The 21479-nt window shown below is 46.9% G+C and overlaps 1 protein-coding gene across 1 annotated transcript in view; it reads left to right on the top strand.

The window, feature by feature from the left end:
* The window catches only part of LOC137367180 (dynein axonemal heavy chain 8-like), a 2531605-nt gene that overhangs the window by 2227281 nt on the left and 282845 nt on the right, over nucleotides 1-21479 (top strand). The window contains exon 155 of the mRNA XM_068028616.1: nucleotides 142-215. Within this exon, the coding sequence (XP_067884717.1) occupies nucleotides 142-215 (74 nt within the window). The remainder of the gene's footprint in view (nucleotides 1-141; nucleotides 216-21479) is intronic.

Here is a 21479-nt window from a genome sequence, read left to right as displayed (position 1 = left end):
AGACTTATCACTAGTAAAGCCCCTTTGTCAGTATTTTACTGTTATTGTGGTTAACTGCAGTTGATATTTGTGTATGATAAAATTTTAATACAACACTGAAAAAAGCTGCTGTGTAATGGGTAACTGATGTGTTCTCTTTAGATTGCAGGGCAATATCCATGGGCCAGGGACAAGAAGTTCATGCCAGAAAGTTAGTGGCGATGTCAATGCAGCAGGTTAGTAAAAATATATCAATGTTAGTAAATCATAAATAAATTTCATGTCATGTCAGCCACTTTCCATTCTCAATATTCCAAAGATTTTCATGATCAATGTAAGCGACATCCTTCCTATGGAATTTTACATACGAACATAAGAAATGGGAACAGGAATAAGCCATTCAGCCCTTTGAGCCTTCTCCGCTGCTCAATAATATTATGGCTGATCTGATTGTGGCCTTAACTCCACTATCCTGCCTGCCTCGCCTCATAACCCTTTATTCCCTGGAGATGAAAAATCTTTCTTGCTCAGCCTCAAATATATTCAATGATCCAGCCTCCACAGCTCTCTGAATTCCAATGATTAACGACCCTCTAAGAGAAGAAATTCCTTCTCATCTCCATCTCAAATGGGAGACCCTTTATTTTGAAACTGTGCCCCCTGGTTCTAGATTCCCCCACAAGGGGGAAACATCCTCTCAGCATCTATCCTGTCAAGCCCCCTCAGAATTCTAGCTGTTTCAATAAGATCACCCCGCATTCTTCGAAACTCCAATGAGTGAAAGCCCAACCTGCTCAATCTTTCCTCAAAAGACAACCCCTTCATCCCAGGAATCTAGTGAACCTTCTCTGAACTGACTCCAATGGAAGTATATCCCTCTTTAAATAAGGAGACCAAAACTGTATGCACACTCCCCATCCCTTCAAAGACAGGCATCCTGCCTCCAAGAACTGCCAGCCAATCAGAGGGCCCGCAGCTCAGCAGCATCAGCAGTGCCACTGGGAGAGATGGCACTGCCGGTACTGCAAGAGACCTTGGACCCTGGCCCAGCGCAGAAGCCTGGATCCAAGATAAATGAGATTGAGCCACTGGGGCCAGACCGGCAGGCCCTGGCGAAGGGGTCGAGGGTGGGAGTTTAGTGCATGGAGAGAATGGTTCAAAGAGGTGCAGGGTTTCCTGGTGGGGATCCTCCATGAGTCACAGATTGCCCACAGAAGAGAGACCCCTCCCCCAAGCTCGCAGAGAGGGTGCCTCATTTTACTGGGCAACCTCCCCATGTAGCAGAGGCCCCCTTCCCCACAGGCCACAGGTTATATCCCAGTGGCGGAGGAAGAGGCACTTAAGTGGCTGCTACGCATACAATCATAGTATTTTGAAGGCAAAGAAAGAGGCCACTTGGCCCATTGTGTCTGTGCCGGCTGAAAACGATCCACCTATTTTAATCCCACCTTTCAACATTTGGTCCATAGCCCTGCAGATTATGGCACTTGAGGTGCATATCCAGACTCCTTTTGATTGAGTTGAGGGTCTCTACCTCAAACTACCCTTTCAGGCAGTGAATTCCAGACCATTACCACCCTCTTCCTTTAACAAAGCCATGCTGACTATCCCTGATTAACCTGTGCCTTTCCAAGTGACAGTTTATCCTGTCTCTCAGAATAGATTCCAATAATTTTCCCACTACTGAGGTTAGACCGGCTGGTCTGTAATTATTCGGTCTATCCTTCGCTCCCTTTTTAAACAGAGATACAATGTTAGCAGCGCACCAATCCTCCGGCACCACACCTGTATCCAGTGAGAACTGGAAAATGATGGTCAGACCCTCTGCTATTTCCTCTCTTGCTTCTTTTACAGCCTAGAGTACATTTCATCTGGCCCTGGTGATTTATCAACTTTCAAGGATGCTATTCCCATCCCCGGGTATTTCCTGTCCCACCGGCAAGACAGTCCCACCAGAGGTGGTGGCACAGTGGTACACAGTAGGGAGGGAGTTGCCCTGGGAGTCCTCAACATCGACGCTGGACCCCATGAAGTCTCATGGCATCAGGTCAAACATGGGCAAGGTAACCTCCTACTGATTACCACCTACCGCCCTCCCTCAGCTGATGACTCAGTACTCCTCCATGTTGATCACCACTTGGAGGAAGCACTGAGGGTGGCAAGGGCACAAAATGTGCTCTGGGTGGGGGACTTCAATGTCCATCACCAAGAGTGGCTGGGTAGCACCATTACTGATCGAGCTGGCCGAGTCCTGAAGGACATAGCTGCTAGGCTGGGTCTGCGGCAGCTGGTGGGGGAACCAACATGAGGGAAAAACATACTTGACCTCGTCCTCACCAATCTGTCTGCCGCAGATGCTTCTGTCCATGACAGTATTGGTAGGAGTGACCACCGCACAGTCCTTCTGGAGACGAAAACCCGTCTTCATATTGAAGATAGCGTCCATCGTGTTGTGTGGCACTATCACCGTGCTAAATGGGATAGATTTCGAACAGATCTAGCAATGCAAAACTGGGCATCCATGAGGAGCTGTGGGCGATCAGCAGCAGCAGAATTGTACTCAACCACAATCTGTAACCTCATGGCCCGGCATATCCCCCACTCTACCATTACCATCAAGCCAGGAAACCAACCCTGGTTCAATGAAGAGTGCAGGAGGGCATGCCAGGAGCAGCACCAGGCATACCTCAAAATGAAGTGTCAACCTGGTGAAGCTGCAACACAGGACTATCTGCGTGCCAATCTGCGTAAGCAGCATGTGAAAGACAGAGCTAAGCGATCCCATAACCAACGGATCAGATCGAAGCTCTGCAGTCCTGCCACATCCAGCCGGGCATGGTGGTGGACAATTAAACAACTAACTGGAGGAGGTGGCTCCACAAATATCCCCATCCTCATTGATGGGGGAGCCCAGCACATCAGTGCGAAAGTTAAGGCTGAAACATTTGCAACAATCTTCAGCCAGAAGTGCCGAGTTGATGATCCATCTCGGCCTCCTCCTGAAGTCTCCAGCATCACAGATGCCAGACTTCAGCCAATTCGATTCACTCCGCGTGATATCAAGAAACGACTGAAGGCACTGGATACTGCAAAAGCTATGGGCCCTGACAATATTCCGGCAATAGTACTGAAGACCTGTGCTCCAGAACTTGCTGCGCCCCTAGCCAAGCTGTTCCAGTACAGCTACAACACTGGCATCTACCCTGCAATGTGGAAAATTGCCCAGGTATGTCCTGTACACAAAAAGCAGGACAAGTCCAACCCGGCCAATTACAGCCCCCTCAGCCTACTCTCAATCATCAGTACAGTGATGGAAGGTGTCATCAACAGTGCCATCAAGCGGCACTTGCACAGTAATAACCTGCTCAGTGACGCTCAGTTTGGGTTCCGCCAGGGCCACTCAGCTCCTGACCTCATTACAGCCTTGGTTTAAACATGGCTGCTCCAACAACTCTCAAAAAGCTCGACACCATCCAGGACAATGCAGCCTGCTTGATTGGCACCCCATCTACAAACATTCACTCCCTCCACCACCGACGCACAGTTGCAGCAGTTTGTACCATCTACAAGATACACTGCAGCAATGCACCAAGACTCCTTAGACAGCACCTTCCAAACCCGCGAACTCTACCAACTAGAAGGACAAGGGCAGCAAATACATGGGAACACCACCACCTGCAAGTTCCCCTCCAAGTCACACACCATCCTGACTTGGAACTATATCACCGTTCCTTCACTGTTGCTGGGTCAAAATCCTGGAACTCCCTTCCTAACAGCACTGTGGGTATACCTACCCAAAATAGACTGCAGTGGTTCAAGAAGGCAGCTCACCACCACCTTCTCAAGGGCAATTCGGGATGGGCAATAAATGATGGCCTGGCCAGTGACGCTTACATCCCATGAATGAATTTTTAAAAAAATACTTCCTCTCTCCCTATGTTTATCACATCCAATACTTCACACTCCTCCTTAACTACATATCTGCATCGTCCCCTTCTTTTATGAAGACAGCGCAGAGTATTCATTAAGAACCATACCAATATCTTCTGCCCTTACACATAGGTTACCTTTTTGGTCTTTTATGGGCCATACTCTCTCCTTTGTTATCCTCTTATTATTAATGTATTGCTAAAACATTTTTGGGTTTACCTTGATTTTGCTTGCCAATATTGTTTCATGCCCTCTCTTTGCTTTTCTAATTTCCTTTTTGATTTCACCCCTTCACTTTCTCTACTCCTCTCGTCTTTCTGTAGTATGCTTTCCTTTTCTGCCTTATCTTACCCTGTCGGCTCCATGACATCCATGGGGCTCTAGATTTGGCCATATCACCCATTTTCTTTGTGGGATAATGTTTACTCTGAACGCCTTGAATTTCCCCTTTGAATGCCTCCCACTGCTCTGACACTAATTTACCTTTGAGTAGCTTTTTCCAGTCCACTTTCACTAAATTACTCCTCAGTTTAGTAAAATTGACCTTTCCCCAATTGAGAACTCTAACTCCTGTTCTATCTCTGTCCTTTTCCATAATTATGTTGAAACTGACTGAATTAGATCACTACCACCAAAATGCTGTCCCACTGCCACCCCTTCCACCTGCCCAGCTTCATTTCCTAAAAATGGACTTGGACTTGCTCCATACTGGGCAAAAAAGCTCTCCTGAGTGCTGGTCAAGAATTCTGCACCCTCAGTTCCTTTCACACTAAAACTATCCCAGTTAATATTGGGGTATTAAAATCCCCTTCTATTACTGCCCTATTGTTCTTGCACTTCTCAGAGATTTGCCTGCATCTCTGCTCTACCATCCCCCTCTGACAGTTTCAGGGTCTATTGTACACTCCCAGCAGTCCTTTTTTGTTCTTCAGCTCAATCCGTATGGCCTCATTTGATGAACCTTCCAACATATCATCTGTCCTCACAGCTGGAATTGTTTCCTTGACCAAAATTGTCACTCCACTTCCCTTTCTGTCCCGTGTCTGAAAACCCTGTGACCAGGAAATTTAAGCTGCCATTCCTGTCCCTCCTTAAGCCATGTTTCTTTTTTTTTAGAATTAGAACATTACAGCGCAGTACAGGCCCTTCGGCTCTCGATGTTGCGCTGACCTGTGAAACCATCTGACCTACACTATTCCATTTTCATCCATATGTCTATCCAATGACCACTTAAATGCCCTTAAAGTTGGCGAGTCTACTACTGCTGCAGGCAGGGCGTTCCACGCCCCTACCACTCTCTGAGTAAAGAAACTACCTCTAACATCTGTCCTATATCTATCACCCCTCAACTTAAAGCTATGTCCCCTCGTGTTTGCCATCACCATCCGAGGAAAAAGACTCTCACTATCCACCCTATCTAACCCTCTGATTATCTTATATGTCTCTATTAAGTCACCTCTCCTCCTCCTTCTCTCCAACGAAAACAACCTCAAGTCCCCCAGCCTTTCCTCGTAAGACCTTCCCTCCATACCAGGCAACATCCTAGTAAATCTCCTCTGCACCCTTTCCAAAGCTTCCACATCCTTCCTGTAATGCGGTGACCAGAATTGCACGCAATACTGCAGGTGCGGTCTCACCAGAGTTTTGTACAGCTGCAGCATGACCTCGTGGCTCCGAAACTCGATCTCCCTACTAATAAAAGCTAACACACCATATGCATTCTTAACAGCCCTATTAACCTGGGTAGCAACTTTCAGGGATTTATGCACCTGGACACCAAGATCTCTCTGTTCATCTACACTACCAAGAATCTTCCCATTAGCCCAGTACTCTGCATTCCTGTTACTCCTTCCAAAGTGAATCACCTCACACTTTTCCGCATTAAACTCCATTTGCCATCTCTCAGCCCAGCTCTGCAGCCTATCTATGTCCCTCTGTACCCTACAACATCCTTCAGCACTATCCACAATTCCACCGACCTTCGTGTCATCCGCAAATTTACTAACCCACCCTTCTACACCCTCTTCCAGGTCATTTATAAAAATGACAAACAGCAGTGGCCCCAAAACAGATCCTTGCGGTACACCCCGAGTAACTAAACTCCAGGATGAACATTTGCCATCAACCACCACCCTCTGTCTTCTTTCAGCTAGCCAATTTCTGATCCAAAGCTCTAAATCACCTTCAACCCCATACTTCCGTATTTTCTGCAATAGCCTACCGTGGGGAACCTTATCAAACGCCTTACTGAAATCCATATACACCACATCCACTGCTTTACCCTCATCCACCTGTTTGGTCACCTTCTCGAAAAACTCAATAAGGTTTGTGAGGCACGACCTACCCTTCACAAAACCGTGCTGACTATCGCTAATGAACTTATTCTTTTCAAGATGATTATAAATCCTGTCTCTTATAACCTTTTCCAACATTTTACCCACAACCGAAGTAAGGCTCACAGGTCTATAATTACCAGGGCTGTCTCTACTCCCCTTCTTGAACAAGGGGACAACATTTGCTATCCTCCAGTCTTCCGGCACTATTCCTGTCGACAATGACGACATAAAGATCAAGGACAAAGGCTCTGCAATCTCCTCCCTGGCTTCCCAGAGAATCCTAGGATAAATCCCATCTGGCCCAGGGGACTTATCTATTTTCACACTTTCCAAAATTGCTAACACCTCCTCCTTGTGAACCTCAATCCCATCTAGCCCAGTAGTCTGAATCTCAGTATTCTCCTCGACAACATTTTCTTTCTCTACTGTAAATACTGACGAAAAATATTCATTTAACGCTTCCCCTATCTCCTCTGATTCCACACACAACTTCCCACTACTATCCCTGATTGGCCCTAATCTAACTCTTGTCATTCTTTTATTCCTGATATACCTATTAGAAAGCCTTAGGGTTTTCCTTGATCCTATCCGCCAATGACTTCTCGTGTCCTCTCCTTGCTCTTCTTAGCTCTCCCTTCAGATCCTTCCTGGCTAGCTTGTAACTCTCAAGCGCCCTAACTGAGCCTTCACTTCTCATTCTAACATAAGCCTTCTTCTTCCTTTTGACAAGTGCTTCAACTTCTTTAGTAAACCACGGCTCCCTCGCTCGACAACTTCCTCCCTGCCTGACAGGTACATACTTATCAAGGACACGCAGTAGCTGCTCCTTGAATAAGCTCCACATTTCGATTGTGCCCATCCCCTGCAGTTTCCTTCCCCATCCTACGCATCCTAAATCTTGCCTAATCGCATCATAATTTCCTTTCCCCCAGCTATAATTCTTGCCCTGCAGTATATACCTGTCCCTGCCCATCGCTAAGGTAAACCTTACCGAATTGTGATCACTATCACCAAAGTGCTCACCTACATCTAAATCTAACACCTGGCCGGGTTCATTACCCAGTACCAAATCCAATGTGGCATCGCCCCTGGTTGGCCTGTCTACATACTGTGTCAGAAAACCCTCCTGCACACACTGGACAAAAACTGACCCATCTAAAGTACTCGAACTATAGTATTTCCAGTCAATATTTGGAAAGTTAAAGTCCCCCATAACAACTACCCTGTTACTCTCGCCCCTGTCGAGAATCATCTTCGCTATCCTTTCCTCTACATCTCTGGAACTATTCGGAGGTCTATAGAAAACTCCCAACAGGGTGACCTCTCCTCTCCTGTTTCTAACCTCGGCCCATACTACCTCAGTAGACGAGTCCTCAAACGTCCTTTCTGCCGCTGTAATACTCTCCTTGATTAACAATGCCACACACCCCCCTCTTTTACCATCTTCTCTGTTCTTACTGAAACATCTAAATCCCGGAACCTGCAACATCCATTCCTGCCCCTGCTCTACCCATGTCTCCGCAATGGCCACTACATCGAGATCCCAGGTACCAACCCATGCTGCAAGCTCACCCACCTTATTCCGGATGCTCCTGGCGTTGAAGTAGACACACTTTAAACCAAGTTCTTGCTTGCCAGTGCCCTCTTGCGTCCTTGTAACCTTATCCCTGACCTCACTACTCTCAACAGCCTGTACACTAGAACTACAATTTAGGTTCCCATTCCCCTGCTGAATTAGTTTAAACCCCCCCCCGAAGAGCACTAGCACATCTCCCCCCCAGGATATTGGTACCCCTCTGGTTCAGGTGAAGACCATCCTGTTTGTAGAGGTCCCACCTACCCCAGAAAGAGCCCCAATTATCCAGGAATAGTTATAGTTATAGTTATGATATCATACTGCCACATGTCTATCTGTGCCCTTGGCTCATTTGCTTTATTTGCTATACTCCTTGCATTGAAATAGATACCCTTGAGCATTGCCAAACTTCTTTAAAATTTTCTAACCTTTGTTTCCTCTGCCTTCCAAACTCATCCATTAACTTTCTGCCTTCCATTTTCATTTCTGATTTTGTCCCAACTGAGTCTACCCTCATGTCTCCATCCCCCTGCCAACCTAGTTTAAACTCAATCCCGGCTCTGTTCAGGTGCAACCCGTCCGGCCTGTATAGGTCCAATCTCCCCCAGAGCCGGTTCCAATGTCCCAGGAATCTAAAGCCCTCCCTCCTGCACCATCTTTCCAGCCATGCATTCATCTGTCTTATCCTTCGAGGATGTAACTAGTAGAATAGATAAGGGAGAACCAGTGGATGTGGTGCTTTTGGATTTTCAGAAGGCTTTTGATGAGGTCCCACATAAGCAGTTAGTGTGCAAAATTAAAGCACATGGGATTGGGGGTAATATACTGGCATGGATTTGAGAATTGATTGACAGACAGGAAACAGAAAGTAGGAATAAACGGGTCTTTTTTCTGCATGGTAGGCAGTGACTAGTGGGGTACCGCAGGCATAAGTGCTTGGGCCCCAGCTATTCACAATATATATTAATGACTTGGGTGAGGGAACTAAATGTAACATTTCCAAGTTTGCAGATGACACAAAGCTGGGCGGGGGGTGGGGGGGTTGGTGAAGGTGAGCTGTGAGAAGGGTGCAAAGAGGCTCCAATGTGATTTTTACAAGTTGGACGAGTGGGCAAATGCATGGCAGATGCAGTATAGTGTGGATAAATGTGAGGTTATCACTTTGGTTATAACAGAAAGGCAGATTATTATCTGAATGGTGATAGATTGGGAAAGGGGGAGGTGTAACGAGACCTGCGTGTCCTTGTACACCAGTCGCTGAAAGCAAGCATTCAGGTGCAGCAAGCAGTTAGGAAGGCGAATGGTATGTTGGCCTTCATTGCAAAAGGATTTGAGTACAGGAGCAAGGATGTCTTACTGCAGTTATACAGGGCCTTGGTGAGATCACATCTGGAGTATTGTGTGCAGTTTTGGTCTCCTTATCTGAGGAAGGATGTTCTTGCCTTGGAGGGAGTGAAAAGAAGATTTACTAGACTGATTCCTGGGATGGCAGGATTGACGTATGAGGAGAGATTGGGTCGACTAGGCCTATATTCACAAGAGTTTAGAAGAATGAGAGGGGATCTCATAGAAACCGATAAAATTCTAACAGGACTAGACAGGCAAGATGCAGGGAGGATGTTCCCGATGGCTGGAGAGTCCAGAACCAGGGGTCACAGTCTCAGGATACGGGGTATGCCATTTCGAACTGAGATGAGGAGAAATTTCTTCACTCAGAGGTTGGTGAACCTGTGGAATTCTCTACCACAGAAGGCAGTGGAGGCCAAATCATTAAATATATTCAAGAAGGAGATAGATATATTTCTTAATGCCAAAGGGATCAAGGGACATGGGGAGAAAGTGGGAACAGGGTACTGAATTGGACGATCATCCATGATCCTTTTTTGAATGGCGGAACAGGCCCAAAGGGCCGAATGGCCTACTCCCGCTCCTATTTTCTATGTTTCTCTGTTTCTATGTTTCTATTTCTATACTCACTTGTGCGTGGCACTAGGAGTAATCCGAAGATGACTACTTTTGAGGTCCTGCTTGCTAATTTCTTACCTAGCTCCCTAAATTCTGACTGCAGGACCACATCCCTCTTTCTACCTGTGTCGTTGGTTCCGATGTGGACCACGACTGCTGGCTGTTCACCCTCCCCCTTCAGGATGCTCTGCAGCCGCTCAGTAACATCCTTGACTCTGGCACCAGGGAGACAACATACCATCCTGGATTCATGTCGACCACTATAGAAACGTCTGTCTGTTCCCTGACTATTGAATCACCTATCACTATCTTCCAGTCTCCCCTGTACCCCACACTGTGCAGCTGAGCTATCCGTGGTGCCATGTACCTGGCTCTGGCTGCACTCCCCAGGTGAAGCATCACTTTCCTCAGTATTTCAGAACTGAGTACCTGTTGGAGACTGAGATGAACTCAGGGGTCTCCTGCACTACTTGCCTGATTCTTTTTGAATGCCTAGGAGTCACCCATTCCCTCTCTCCCTGCATGCTCTTAAGCTGTGAGGTGACCACATCTGTAAACATGCTATCCATGTAGCTCTCATGTTCATGAATGCACTGCAGTGTTGCCAGCTGCCGCTCAAGTTTCAAACCCCAGAGCTGAAGCTGACGCAATTGACAACACTTCCTGCAAAAATGGTTCTCCAGGACACATGAAGTATCCTGGAGCTCCCACATAGCACAGGAGATGCACTGTCAAGGTTAAAGCACCCCTGCCATTCCTTCATTTATTAGTTGACCCTTTGTTACTGCTAATAAAACCTTGCCAACACTGCAACACCTTACTGTTATTAATAAAACTTTACTAGTTGTTACAACCAGGTGAGAAAGGTATCTTGGGATCCCTCTCAGCTTTCACCTGATCTTACTGTAACAGGGTTGATTTTAAACATACTGTGCTTTGAGCTCCCCCTTGTTGAATCCTTCTTCACTGCTTTCCAATTATAAGGCAAAGAAATGAGCACAAACAGGCTTTCTTAGTTTTAAAGAAGAAAAGTGAAATGTATTAAACTTAAACTAAAATCTCTAATTTGGTTAACGCCCACGGATACACGACATGCCCAAGCTAAAACGCATAAGCGATACACACATGCAGATAGGGACAGCAAAGAGCAGAAGAAAAGATAAAGTGGAAAGGTTTGAGGCAATATCTGAAGAGTTTGTTACAGTTCTTTGAGCTCTCTATAGAGTCCTTTTGTAGGTTGATCTTGCTTTTCGTTGGGGCCCAGTATTCTTCTTAAACCTTGTTCACTGTACGAGACTTTTCTCTCTTGGGGTTCATGTGTTTTCAATGGGTCTTGGAGGATCGTGAGAAAGAGATGGGAGCAGAGGAGGGGAGGAGGTCTTTTCAATTCAGGAGCACAGAGCTTTCTGAGTTCAAATTCTCTGTGGTGAGTTCAAAAAAACCTGCAACAGCCAGTTAGTCATGTGACCAGTCGGCCTAATCATCCTGGCCCTTGTGGATTGTTTTGTCCTAGCAAACCTTAGAATACCTCCTCTACACACAATACCTGGTTATCAAAGATCTATTGTGGGTTAAGTACCATCTGTCAATATGCAAAAAATGTCTTTCCATCCAGTCTGGCAGCCCTTGTAATAGGCGTTCTCTTCTTCCCAGCAACCATTTGAAACTTCATGTTCATGTGGTGAAATTAATATGCCTCATTCTTGGCAAGTGGGGGCCTGCATGACACCTCTACATCCAGGGGAATGAAATGCGATTTGAGAAGCACATTTCATGAAAATGTCAAGAGAAAATTATAAGATACAGAAAGAAAAAATATGTATTTCTCTTATTCATTTCCATTCATTCATAAATCTTAAAGCTTATTAAAATTGTCTTTTCTGGGTGCCAGTGCTGCTTTAATTTCCCCTTTTTGGCATCCTAGTAACCATGTGGTTCTTTGGGAAAGTTTTTCTTCAGTTTGCCCATTGCCATGACAGCCTCGGGTCTTTGTTCCTGTTGAGGTCATTTTTTGTTTCAGGAGAGTTAGGCAGGTCTATCCTGAACTCTCAGTGCTTTGCTAAGTCATGCAAAGGTGGTTCCCTTTTCCTCTGACTATGGGGGAGGATTCTTTGTTAATCTCCCCTTTGTTGTCTGGAACATTCCTGCCTGCAGGTATGTGTGCAGACCCTACTGCGCTCACTTGTAGCACATCGACTAGGTGAGGCATCATCCCCATGGTTTCTCTGCACCCGAGAGGTCTTTCTTTGTCTCTGCAGGTTCCTGTATATGCTGTTAGCAACTCTGGTGGGGTACTTCTAGAATCTGCATTTACGTAGGAGGATGTGGGGTCTAACCTTTCAAATTTTTCGGGGTTGGCTGACAGGACAGTAGGGGTTTTCATCCGGGATTCCTCCTGGACTTCCTTTAACCTGTCCTCTTGGTCACCTTTTCCCCTTCTTTGCCTCACCTTTTGCCAGCCGTGTGCTTCCCTGCCACCTTTTTTTCTCAGCAGGGGTCCCTTACAGTTCACCAGTCCTCTGCTGGAGGGTCCTCCTAACAACAGTACAGGACTTAGGGGTGCTGGTTTCACTGTAGGTTGGGGTTTCCCCTCAACCTGGCACATGTGGCAACTCCTGCAGTACTCCACCACATCTTTGTGGAGTTTTGGCCAGTCAAACTGCTGTCTTATGTCGGCTTTGGTCTTTCCTATACCAGCATGTACAGCCACTGTAGTCTCGTGGGCCCTTCTTAATATTTCTCTCTGGTACCTCTGTAGCACCAATAACTGGCGAACCACTGCCCACTCCTTGCTCTCAGGTCTGTGAAGATAGCTCAATTTCCTCATTCTTTAAATAGTAGCAATCAGGGACTCCCTCTGCTTCACTTTCAGACTGGGCAGCCTGTGCTAACTCTCACAATACTGGGTCGGCTCGCTGAGCCTCAGCTAGGGAAAATCTATTTAATTCATTCCCTGGGTCTCCTAACTTTCCAAAGAAAGTCTCGGGCAGGCAGACCTCATGGTCATCTGCCTGCAGTGCCAATGCAGTCTCCTCTGGGGAGCTGGTTTGATCATGGCCCGATCCACGACACATTCATGGAAACTGCAGGGGCCACCTCCTGCCACTGCCCTGTCTCTCTGACCTCCTCCAGTCTTTCTTTCACTACTGGGGGGCGGGGGAGCTACCACCTTCACCCCTACCAGATCATTACCTAGGAGCAGGTCAACCCCATCCAAGGCAAACCTCTTCTTTGGCCTCCTTATCTCGAGAGACACTGGGTAAGCGCCTGGAGGTGGTCAGTGGTGTGTGGAGCAGCGCCTGGAGTGGCTATAAAGGCCAATTCCGGAGTGACAGGCTCTTCCACAGGTGCTGCAGAAAAATGTGATTGTTGGGACTGTTACACAGTTGGCCATTCCCTTGCGCCTCTGTCTTTTTTCCTGCCAACTGCTAAGTCTCTTCGACTCGCCACACTTTAGCCCCGCCTTTCTGGCTGTCCACCAGCTCTGGCGAACGCTGGCAACTGACTCCCACGACTTGTGATCAATGTCACCGGATTTCATGTCGCGTTTGCAGACGTCTTTAAAGCGGAGACATGGACGGCCGATGGGTCTGATACCAGTGGCGAGCTCGCTGTACAATGTGTCTTTGGGGATCCTGCCATCTTCCATGCGGCTCACATGGCCAAGCCATCTCAAGTGCCGCTGACTCAGTAGTGTGTATAAGCTGGGGATGTTAGCCGCCTCGAGGACTTCTGTGTTGGAGATACGGTCCTGCCACCTGATGCCAAGTATTCTCCGGAGGCAGCGAAGATGAAATGAATTGAGACGTCGCTCTTGGCTGACATACGTTGTCCAGGCCTCGCTGCCATAGTGCAAGGTACTGAGGACACAGGCTTGACACACTCGGACTTTTTTGTTCCGTGTCAGTGTGCCATTTTCCCACACTCTCTTGGCCAGTCTGGACATAGCAGTGGAAGCCTTTCCCATGCGCTTGTTGATTTCTGCATCTAGAGACAGGTTACTGGTGATAGTTGAGCCTAGGTACGTGAACTCTTGAACTACTTCCAGAGCGTGGTCGCCAATATTGATGGATGGAGCATTTCTGACGTCCTGTCCCATGATGTTCGTTTTCTTGAGGCTGATGGTTATGCCAAATTCATTGCAGGCAGACGCAAACCTGTCGATGAGACTCTGCAGGCACTCTTCAGTGTGAGATGTTAAAGCAGCATCGTCAGCAAAGAGGAGTTCCCTGATGAGGACTTTCCGTACTTTGGACTTCGCTCTTAGACGGGCAAGGTTGAACAACCTGCCCCTTGATCTTGTGTGGAGGAAAGTTCCTTCTTCCGAGGACTTGAACGCATGTGAAAGCAGTAGGGAGAAGAAAATCCCAAAAAGTGTGGGTGCGAGAACACAGCCCTGTTTCACGCCACTCAGGATAGGAAAGGGGTCTGATGAGGAGCCACCATGTCGAATTGTGCCTTTCATATTGTCATGGAATGAGGTGATGATACTTACTAGCTTTGGTGGGCATCCAATCTTTTCTAGTAGTCTGAAGAGACCACGTCTGCTGACGAGGTCAAAGGCTTTGGTGAGATCAATGAAAGCAATGTAGAGGGGCATCTGTTGTTTGCGGCATTTCTCCTGTATTTGACGAAGGGAGAACAGCATGTCAAGGGTCGATCTCTCTGCACGAAAGCCACACTGTGCCTCAGGGTAGATGCGCTCGGCCAGCTTCTGGAGCCTGTTTCGAGCGACTCAAGCAAAGACTTTCCCCACGATGCTGAACAGGGAGATTCCACGGATGAGGGAACGGCTGTAGATGTCATATACATGGACTTCAGTAAGGCGTTTGATAAGGTTCCCCATGGTAGGTTGATGGAGAAAGTGAAGTCGCATGGGGTCCAGGGTGTACTAGCTAGATGGATAAAGAACTGGCTGGGCAACAGGAGACAAGAGAGTAGCAGTGGAAGGGAGTTTCTCAAAATGGAGACGTGTGACCAGTGGTGCTCCACAGGGATCCGTGCTGGGACCACTGTTGTTTGTGATATACATAAATGATTTGGAGGAAAGTATAGGTGGTCTGATGAGCAAGTTTGCAGACGACACTAAGATTGGTGGAGTAGCAGATAGTGAAGGGGACTGTCAGAGAATACAGCAGAATATAGATAGATTGGAGAGTTGGGCAGAGAAATGGCAGATGGAGTACAATCCGGGCAAATATGAGGTGATGCATTTTGGAAGATCCAATTCAAGAGTGAACTATACAATAAATGGAAAAGTCCTGGGGAAAATTGATGTACAGAGAGATTTGGGTTTTCAGGTCCATTGTTCCCTGAAGGTGGCAACGCAGGTCAATAGAGTGGTCAAGAAGGCATATGGCATGCTTTCCTTCATCGGACGGGGTATTGAGTACAAGAGTTGGCAGGTCATGTTACAGTTGTATAAGACTTTGGTTCGGCCACATTTGGAATACTGCGTGCAGTTCTGGTCGCCACATTACCAAAAGGATGTAGATGCTTTGGAGACGGTGCAGAGGAGGTTCACCAGGATGTTGCCTGGTATGGAGGGCGCTAGCTATGAAGAGTGGTTGAGTAGATTAGGATTATTTTCATTAGAAAGACGGAGGTTGAGGGGGGACCTGATTGAGGTGTACAAAATCATGAGAGGTATCGACAGGGTGGATAGCAAGAAGCTTTTTCCCAGAGTGGGGGATTCAATTACAAGGGGTCACGAGTTCAAAGTGAGAGGGGAAAAGTTTAGGGGGGATATGCGTGGAAAGTTCTTTACGCAGAGGGTGGTGGGTGCCTGGAATACGTTGCCAGCGGAGGTGGTAGACGCGGGCACGATAGCATCTTTTAAGATGTATCTGGACAGATACATGAATGGGCAGGAAGCAAAGAGATACAGACCCTTAGAAAATAGGCGACAGGTTTAGATGGAGGATCTGGATCGGTGCAGGCTTGGAGGGCCGAAGGGCATGTTCCCGTGCTGTAATTTTCTTTGTTCTTTTGTTTGTTCTTTTTTGCAGTCACTTCGGTCACCTTTGTTTTTATAGAGGGTGATGATATTGGCATCGCACATGTCCTGTGGTACTGCTCCCTCGTCCCAGCACAGGCATAGCAGTTCATGGAGTGCTGAGAGTATAACAGGCTTGGCACTCTTGATTATTTCAGGGGTAATGCTGTCCTTCCCAGGGGCTTTTCCGCTGGCTGGAGAATCAATGGCATCACTGAGTTCCGATTTGGTTGGCTGTATGTCCAGCTCATCCATGACTGGGAGAGGCTGGGCTGCATTGAGGGCAGTCTCAGTGACAACATTCTCCCTGGAGTACAGTTCTCGGTAGTGCTCAACCCAGCGGTCCATTTGCTTGCGTTGGTCAGTTTTTGTGTCCCCTGATTTAGATTTGAGGGGGGCGATCTTCTTGATGGTTGGCCCAAGTGCTCTCTTAATGCCATCATACATTCCTCTGATGTTTCCGGTGTCTGAGGCCAGCTGAATATGACTGCATAGGTGTTGCCAGTAGTCATTTGCGCAGCAAATGGCTGTTCTTTGAGCAGTGCTTCTGGCTGCTTTAAGTGCTACGGATGTTAACTCGCTGGGGGCTTTCTTGTAGTTCAACAGTGCAATGCGCTTAGCGGCTATGACAGGTTCCAGCTCTTCATTATGAGATTGAAACCAGTCTGCATTTCTCCTCGCACTTTTGCCGTAGGTGGTCAAAGCTGACTCATAGATGGCGTCTCTGATGTGGCCCAACTTGGTCTCAGCATCCCCTGTGGGAGTGTTTTGAAGGGCTGACACAAGTGAATTTAGAAATTTTTGTAACAGCTGTGGGTGAGAAATTCTGCTCGTGTTGATGCGCGGGTGGCCCTTCTGCTTGGAATGATGCAACTTCTTTGGTCTGAGTCTAACCTTGCTGCAGACCAGGGAGTGGTCGGTGTCGCAGTCTGCACTGTGGAAGCTGTGTGTGATTTGAACACTGTTTAAGGCGGCTCGCCTTGTGACAATGAGGTCCAGCTGGTGCCAACGACGCGATCTTGGGTGCCTCCATGAAACCTGGTGACAGGGTTTCGTGTGAAAGAACGAGTTGGTGATGCAGAGGTTATGATAGGTACACAACTCAAGCAGTCTCTGCCCGTTCTCATTCATCCTTCCAACGCCATAGCGCCCAAGGCAGGAGGGCCATGAGTCATGGTCGGCCCCAACCCTGGCATTAAAGTCCCCCAGCAGGAATAGGTGTTCGGTGTTGGGGATGCTGCTAATGATGTTATGGAGTTCCTCGTACAACTGATATTTAGCTTCAGGTGGGGAGCACAGTGTTGGAGCATAGATGCTGAGTAGGTGTACTGGGCCAGAGGTGGTGAGCAGTCGAATGGACAGTATGCGTTCCGAGCCATTTGAGGGAGGCTCTATCATGCTGAGCAAGGAGTTTCTGATGGCGAAGCCCACTCCATGCTGTCTTGGTTCTTCAGGATCCCTGCCCTGCCAGAAGAAGGTGTAGTCTTGCTCTGCTAGAGATGCACTCGCGGGGAGGCGAGTCTCCTGAAGTGCTGCAATGTCTACATTGAGTCTACTGAGCTCGTTGAATCCTGGATGAAAACCCCTAGTGTCCGGTCAATCAACCCCAAAAATTTAAAATTTTAGACCTCACATCTTCCTACGTAATAATCCCTGCCTTATTACAATGGAAGTACACAGGTCTTCGGGTCTCACTCTTGCTGACAGTACCTTTCTTTTTGGCTGGAGGAGGGCTCCCTGTGTCGAACATAGAACAGTACAGCACAGTACAGGCCCTTCGGCCCACGATGTTGTGCCGAACCTTTAACCTACTCTAAGATCAAACTAACTACCGACCCTTCATTCTACTATCATCCATGTACCTATCCAAGAGTCGCTTAAATGTCCCTAATGTATCTGCTTCTACTACCACCGCTGGCAGCGCATTCCACGCACCCACCACTCTTTCTCTCCCAGGACTGCCTGGGCAGAGATCACCTTCCCACCCTTTCTCCGGATCTGTGGGAGTGATTAGGAAAGGTTCTCCCATGGGAAACCGACTTATACATTAAAGCAAACTCATTGGCCAAAACGGCTGCTTGCTGGGCTCTCTGAACCCGCTGATCCTCTACATGAGTCTTTATTGAGAGTGGGAGAGATTTTTAAATTCCTCTAACAAAACTACTTCCCTGAGATTCTCATAGCTGAGCTGTACTTTAAGAGCCCTCTGCCACTGGTCAAAAGCCAGCTGTTTACTTCTTTTAAACTCCCGATAAGTTTGATTCGCTTGCTTTTTGAGGGTTCTAAACTTTCGGTGATAGGCTTTGAGTACTAATTCGTATGCCCTGAGGATAGCATTTTTCGTCAGTTCATAATTTGATGAACTCTCATCTGGCAACAAGGAATAAACCTCATGGGCTTTTCCAATTAGCGTGCTTTGTAGTAAAAGAGACCAGGTCTCAGCTGGCCATTTTAGCTGCCTTACCAGTTTCTCAGAAGACACAGAAAATTATTCCACATCTTCCTCATTGAATTTTGGGATTAGTTGAGTTAGTTTTAACTATCCAGTACCCAGCCCTGAATTACGCTCCTCCATATTGGCCATGCTTTCACTGGGGTCACTCTGTCGCCCCCGGTTAACTCAAGCCACTTCAACTCTCTTTCTTTGCATTCTTTCTGGAATATCCTTTCTCCCTCTTTCTCCTCACTCTCTCATTCCTTCTCTTGGATTTCATTTTCTTCCTGTTCCTTCAGGAAGGCTCCCTCTTTCTCCCTCACCTGCCTCTCTCTCTTTTTCTCTTTCCTCTAATTCAAGTTTCCTTTGTTCCAATTGTATCTTTGCTAGCAGTACCTTGTCTGGGTCTACTTCTAACTCTGTTTCTGCTTCTTCAGATTCAAGGGAAAACTGGTTGGCCAGTAACCTTAGGAGTTCAGACTTCCTAGCCTTGCAATGTACAGTGATCCCACACTGCTCAGCCATTTTCCTCAGCTCCTCCATAGACAGTGCTTTTAACTTATCCCTGGCTTGGAGAGCTACTAGCTTCAGTTGCAGACATGTTAGCATTCAATCACACACAACCACAAGAAAACCTCTATTAATCTTGCTCATTTTTGCTTGGGAACAATTTGGCTTCCCACTTCCAATTTCTCTCATTTGTCTATGGGTCAATTCCGGATGATCGGAACCAAATTTCTGTTACGACCAGGTGAGAAAGGTGTCAAGGGGTTCTTATCAGCCTTGCCCTGGTCTTACTGTAACAGGGTTTGATTTTAAACTTACCATGTTTTGAGCTCCCCCTTGGTGAATCCTTGTTCACCGCTTTCCAATTATAAGGCAAAGAAATGAGCACAGACAGGCTTTCTTAGGTTTTAAGAAGAAAAGTGAAATTTATTAAACTTAAACTAAAAGCTCTAATTCGGTTAGCGCTTACAGATCCACGACCCACCAAGGCTAGCATGCATACATGATACACACATGCAGATAGGGACAGAGTCATAGAATCATAGAGTTATACAGCACAGAATCAGGACCTTCGGCCCACCTTGTTCGTGCCAGCCATCAAGTACCTATCTATTCTAATCCCATTTTCCAGCACTTGGCCCGTAGCCTTGTATGCTGTGGCATTTCAAGTGCTCATCTAAATACTTTTTAAACATTGTGAGGGTTCCTGTCTCTACCATCCCTTCAGGTAGTGTGTTCCAGATTCCAACCAACTCACCACCACCTTCTGAAGGGCAATTAGGGATGAGTAATAAATGCTGGCCTGGCCAGCGATGCCCACATCCCTGAATGAATAAAAAAAAACACCCTCTGGGTGAAAACATTTTTCCTCAAATCCCCTCTAAATCTCCTGTCCCTTACCTCAAATCTATGTCCCCTGGTTACTGACACCTCCATTAAGGGAAAAAGTTTCTTCCTATCTAACCTATCTATGCCCTTCATAATTGTCATACCTCAATCAGGTCTGCTCTCAGGGAAACAACCCGAGCCTATCCAGACTCTCTTCATAGTTGAAATGCTCCAGCCCAGGCATCATCCTGGTGCATACCCTTTGCACCCTCTCCAGTGTAATCACATCCTTCTAATAGTGTGGCGACCAGAACAGTACACAGTACTCCAGCTGTGGCCTAACTCGCATTTTAACAGCTCCATCATAACCTCCCTGCTCTTATCTTCTGAGCCTCGGCAAATAAAAGCAAGTATCCCATATACCTTCCTAACCACCTTATCTACCTGTGCTGCTGCCTTCAGTGACCTATGGACAAGTACACCAAGGTCCCTCTGACCCTCTGTACTCCCAAGGTCCAACCATCCATTGTATATTCCATTGCCTAGTTAGTCCTCCCAAAATGCATCACCTCACACTTCTCAGGATTAAATTCCATTTGCCACAGCTCCGCCCATCTTACCAGCCCATCTATATCGTCCTGTAATGTAAGACTTTCCTCCTCACTATTTACCACACCACCAATTTTTGTGTCATCCGCGAACTTACTGATCATACCTCCTATATTCACGTCTAAATCATTAATGTACACTACAAACAGCAAGGGTCCCAGCACCGATCCCTGTGATACACCACTGGTCACAGGCTTCCAATCACAAAAACAACCCTCGACCATCACCCTCTGCCTCCTGCCACTAAGCCAATTTTGGATCCAGTTTGCCAAATTGCCCTGGATCCCATGGGCTCTTACCTTCTTAATCAATCTCCCATGCAGGACCTTATCAAAAGCCTTACTGAAATCCATGTACACTACACCAACTGCTTTACCCTCATCGACACATCTAGTCACCGCCTCGAAAAATTCAATCAAGTTAGTTAGACACGATCTCCCCCTGACAAAGCCATGCTGACTATCCTTGATTAATCCCTGCCTCTCCAAGTGGAGATTAATCCTGTCTCTCAGAAGTTTTTCCAATAGTTTCCCTACCACTGATGTCAGACTCACCAGCCTGCAATTACCTGGTTTATCCATGCTACTTTTCTTGAATAATGGCACCGCATTTGCTGTCCTCCAATCCTCTGGCACCTCTCCTGTGGCCAAAGAGGATTTGAAAATTTGTGTCAGAGCCCCTGCCATCTCCTCCCTTGCCTCACATAACAGCCTGAGATATATCTCATCTGGACCTGGGGATTTATCCATTTTTAAGCCCCCTAAACGGCTAATACCTCCTCCCTTTTAATGCTATTTTGTTTGAGTATATTACAGTCCCTCTCTCTGAGCTCTACACCTACATCGTCCTTCTCCATAGTGAACACAGATGAAAAGTAATCATTTAAAACCTCACCTATGTCCTCCAGCTCCACACACAGATTGCCACTGTGGTCCCTAATGGACCCTCATCTTTCCCTAGTTATCCTCTTGCCCTTAACATACTTATAAACCGCCTTGGGATTTTCCTTTATCTTGTTCGCCAGTGTTTTTACATGTCCCCTCTTCGCTCTCCTAATGACTTTTTTAAGTGCCACCCGACTCCTCTAGGACCTCTACTGTTTTCAGCCCTCTGAATCTGAAATAAGCCTCCTTTTTTTTCCTTTTCCAATCCTCTATATCCTTTGGCATCTAGGGTTCCCTGGACTTGTTGGTCCTACCCTTCACCTTTACTGGAAGATGTTGGCCCTGAACTCTACCATTCCCTTTTTGAATGATCTGTTGTAGACTTTCCTACAAGTAACTGCTCCCAGTCCACTTTGGCCAGATCCTGTTTTATCAT

This window comes from Heterodontus francisci, chromosome 3 (assembly GCF_036365525.1).
Source record: "Heterodontus francisci isolate sHetFra1 chromosome 3, sHetFra1.hap1, whole genome shotgun sequence".
In the NCBI taxonomy this organism is placed as follows: domain Eukaryota; kingdom Metazoa; phylum Chordata; class Chondrichthyes; order Heterodontiformes; family Heterodontidae; genus Heterodontus; species Heterodontus francisci.
This window is presented reverse-complemented; position numbering and strand designations above follow the sequence as displayed.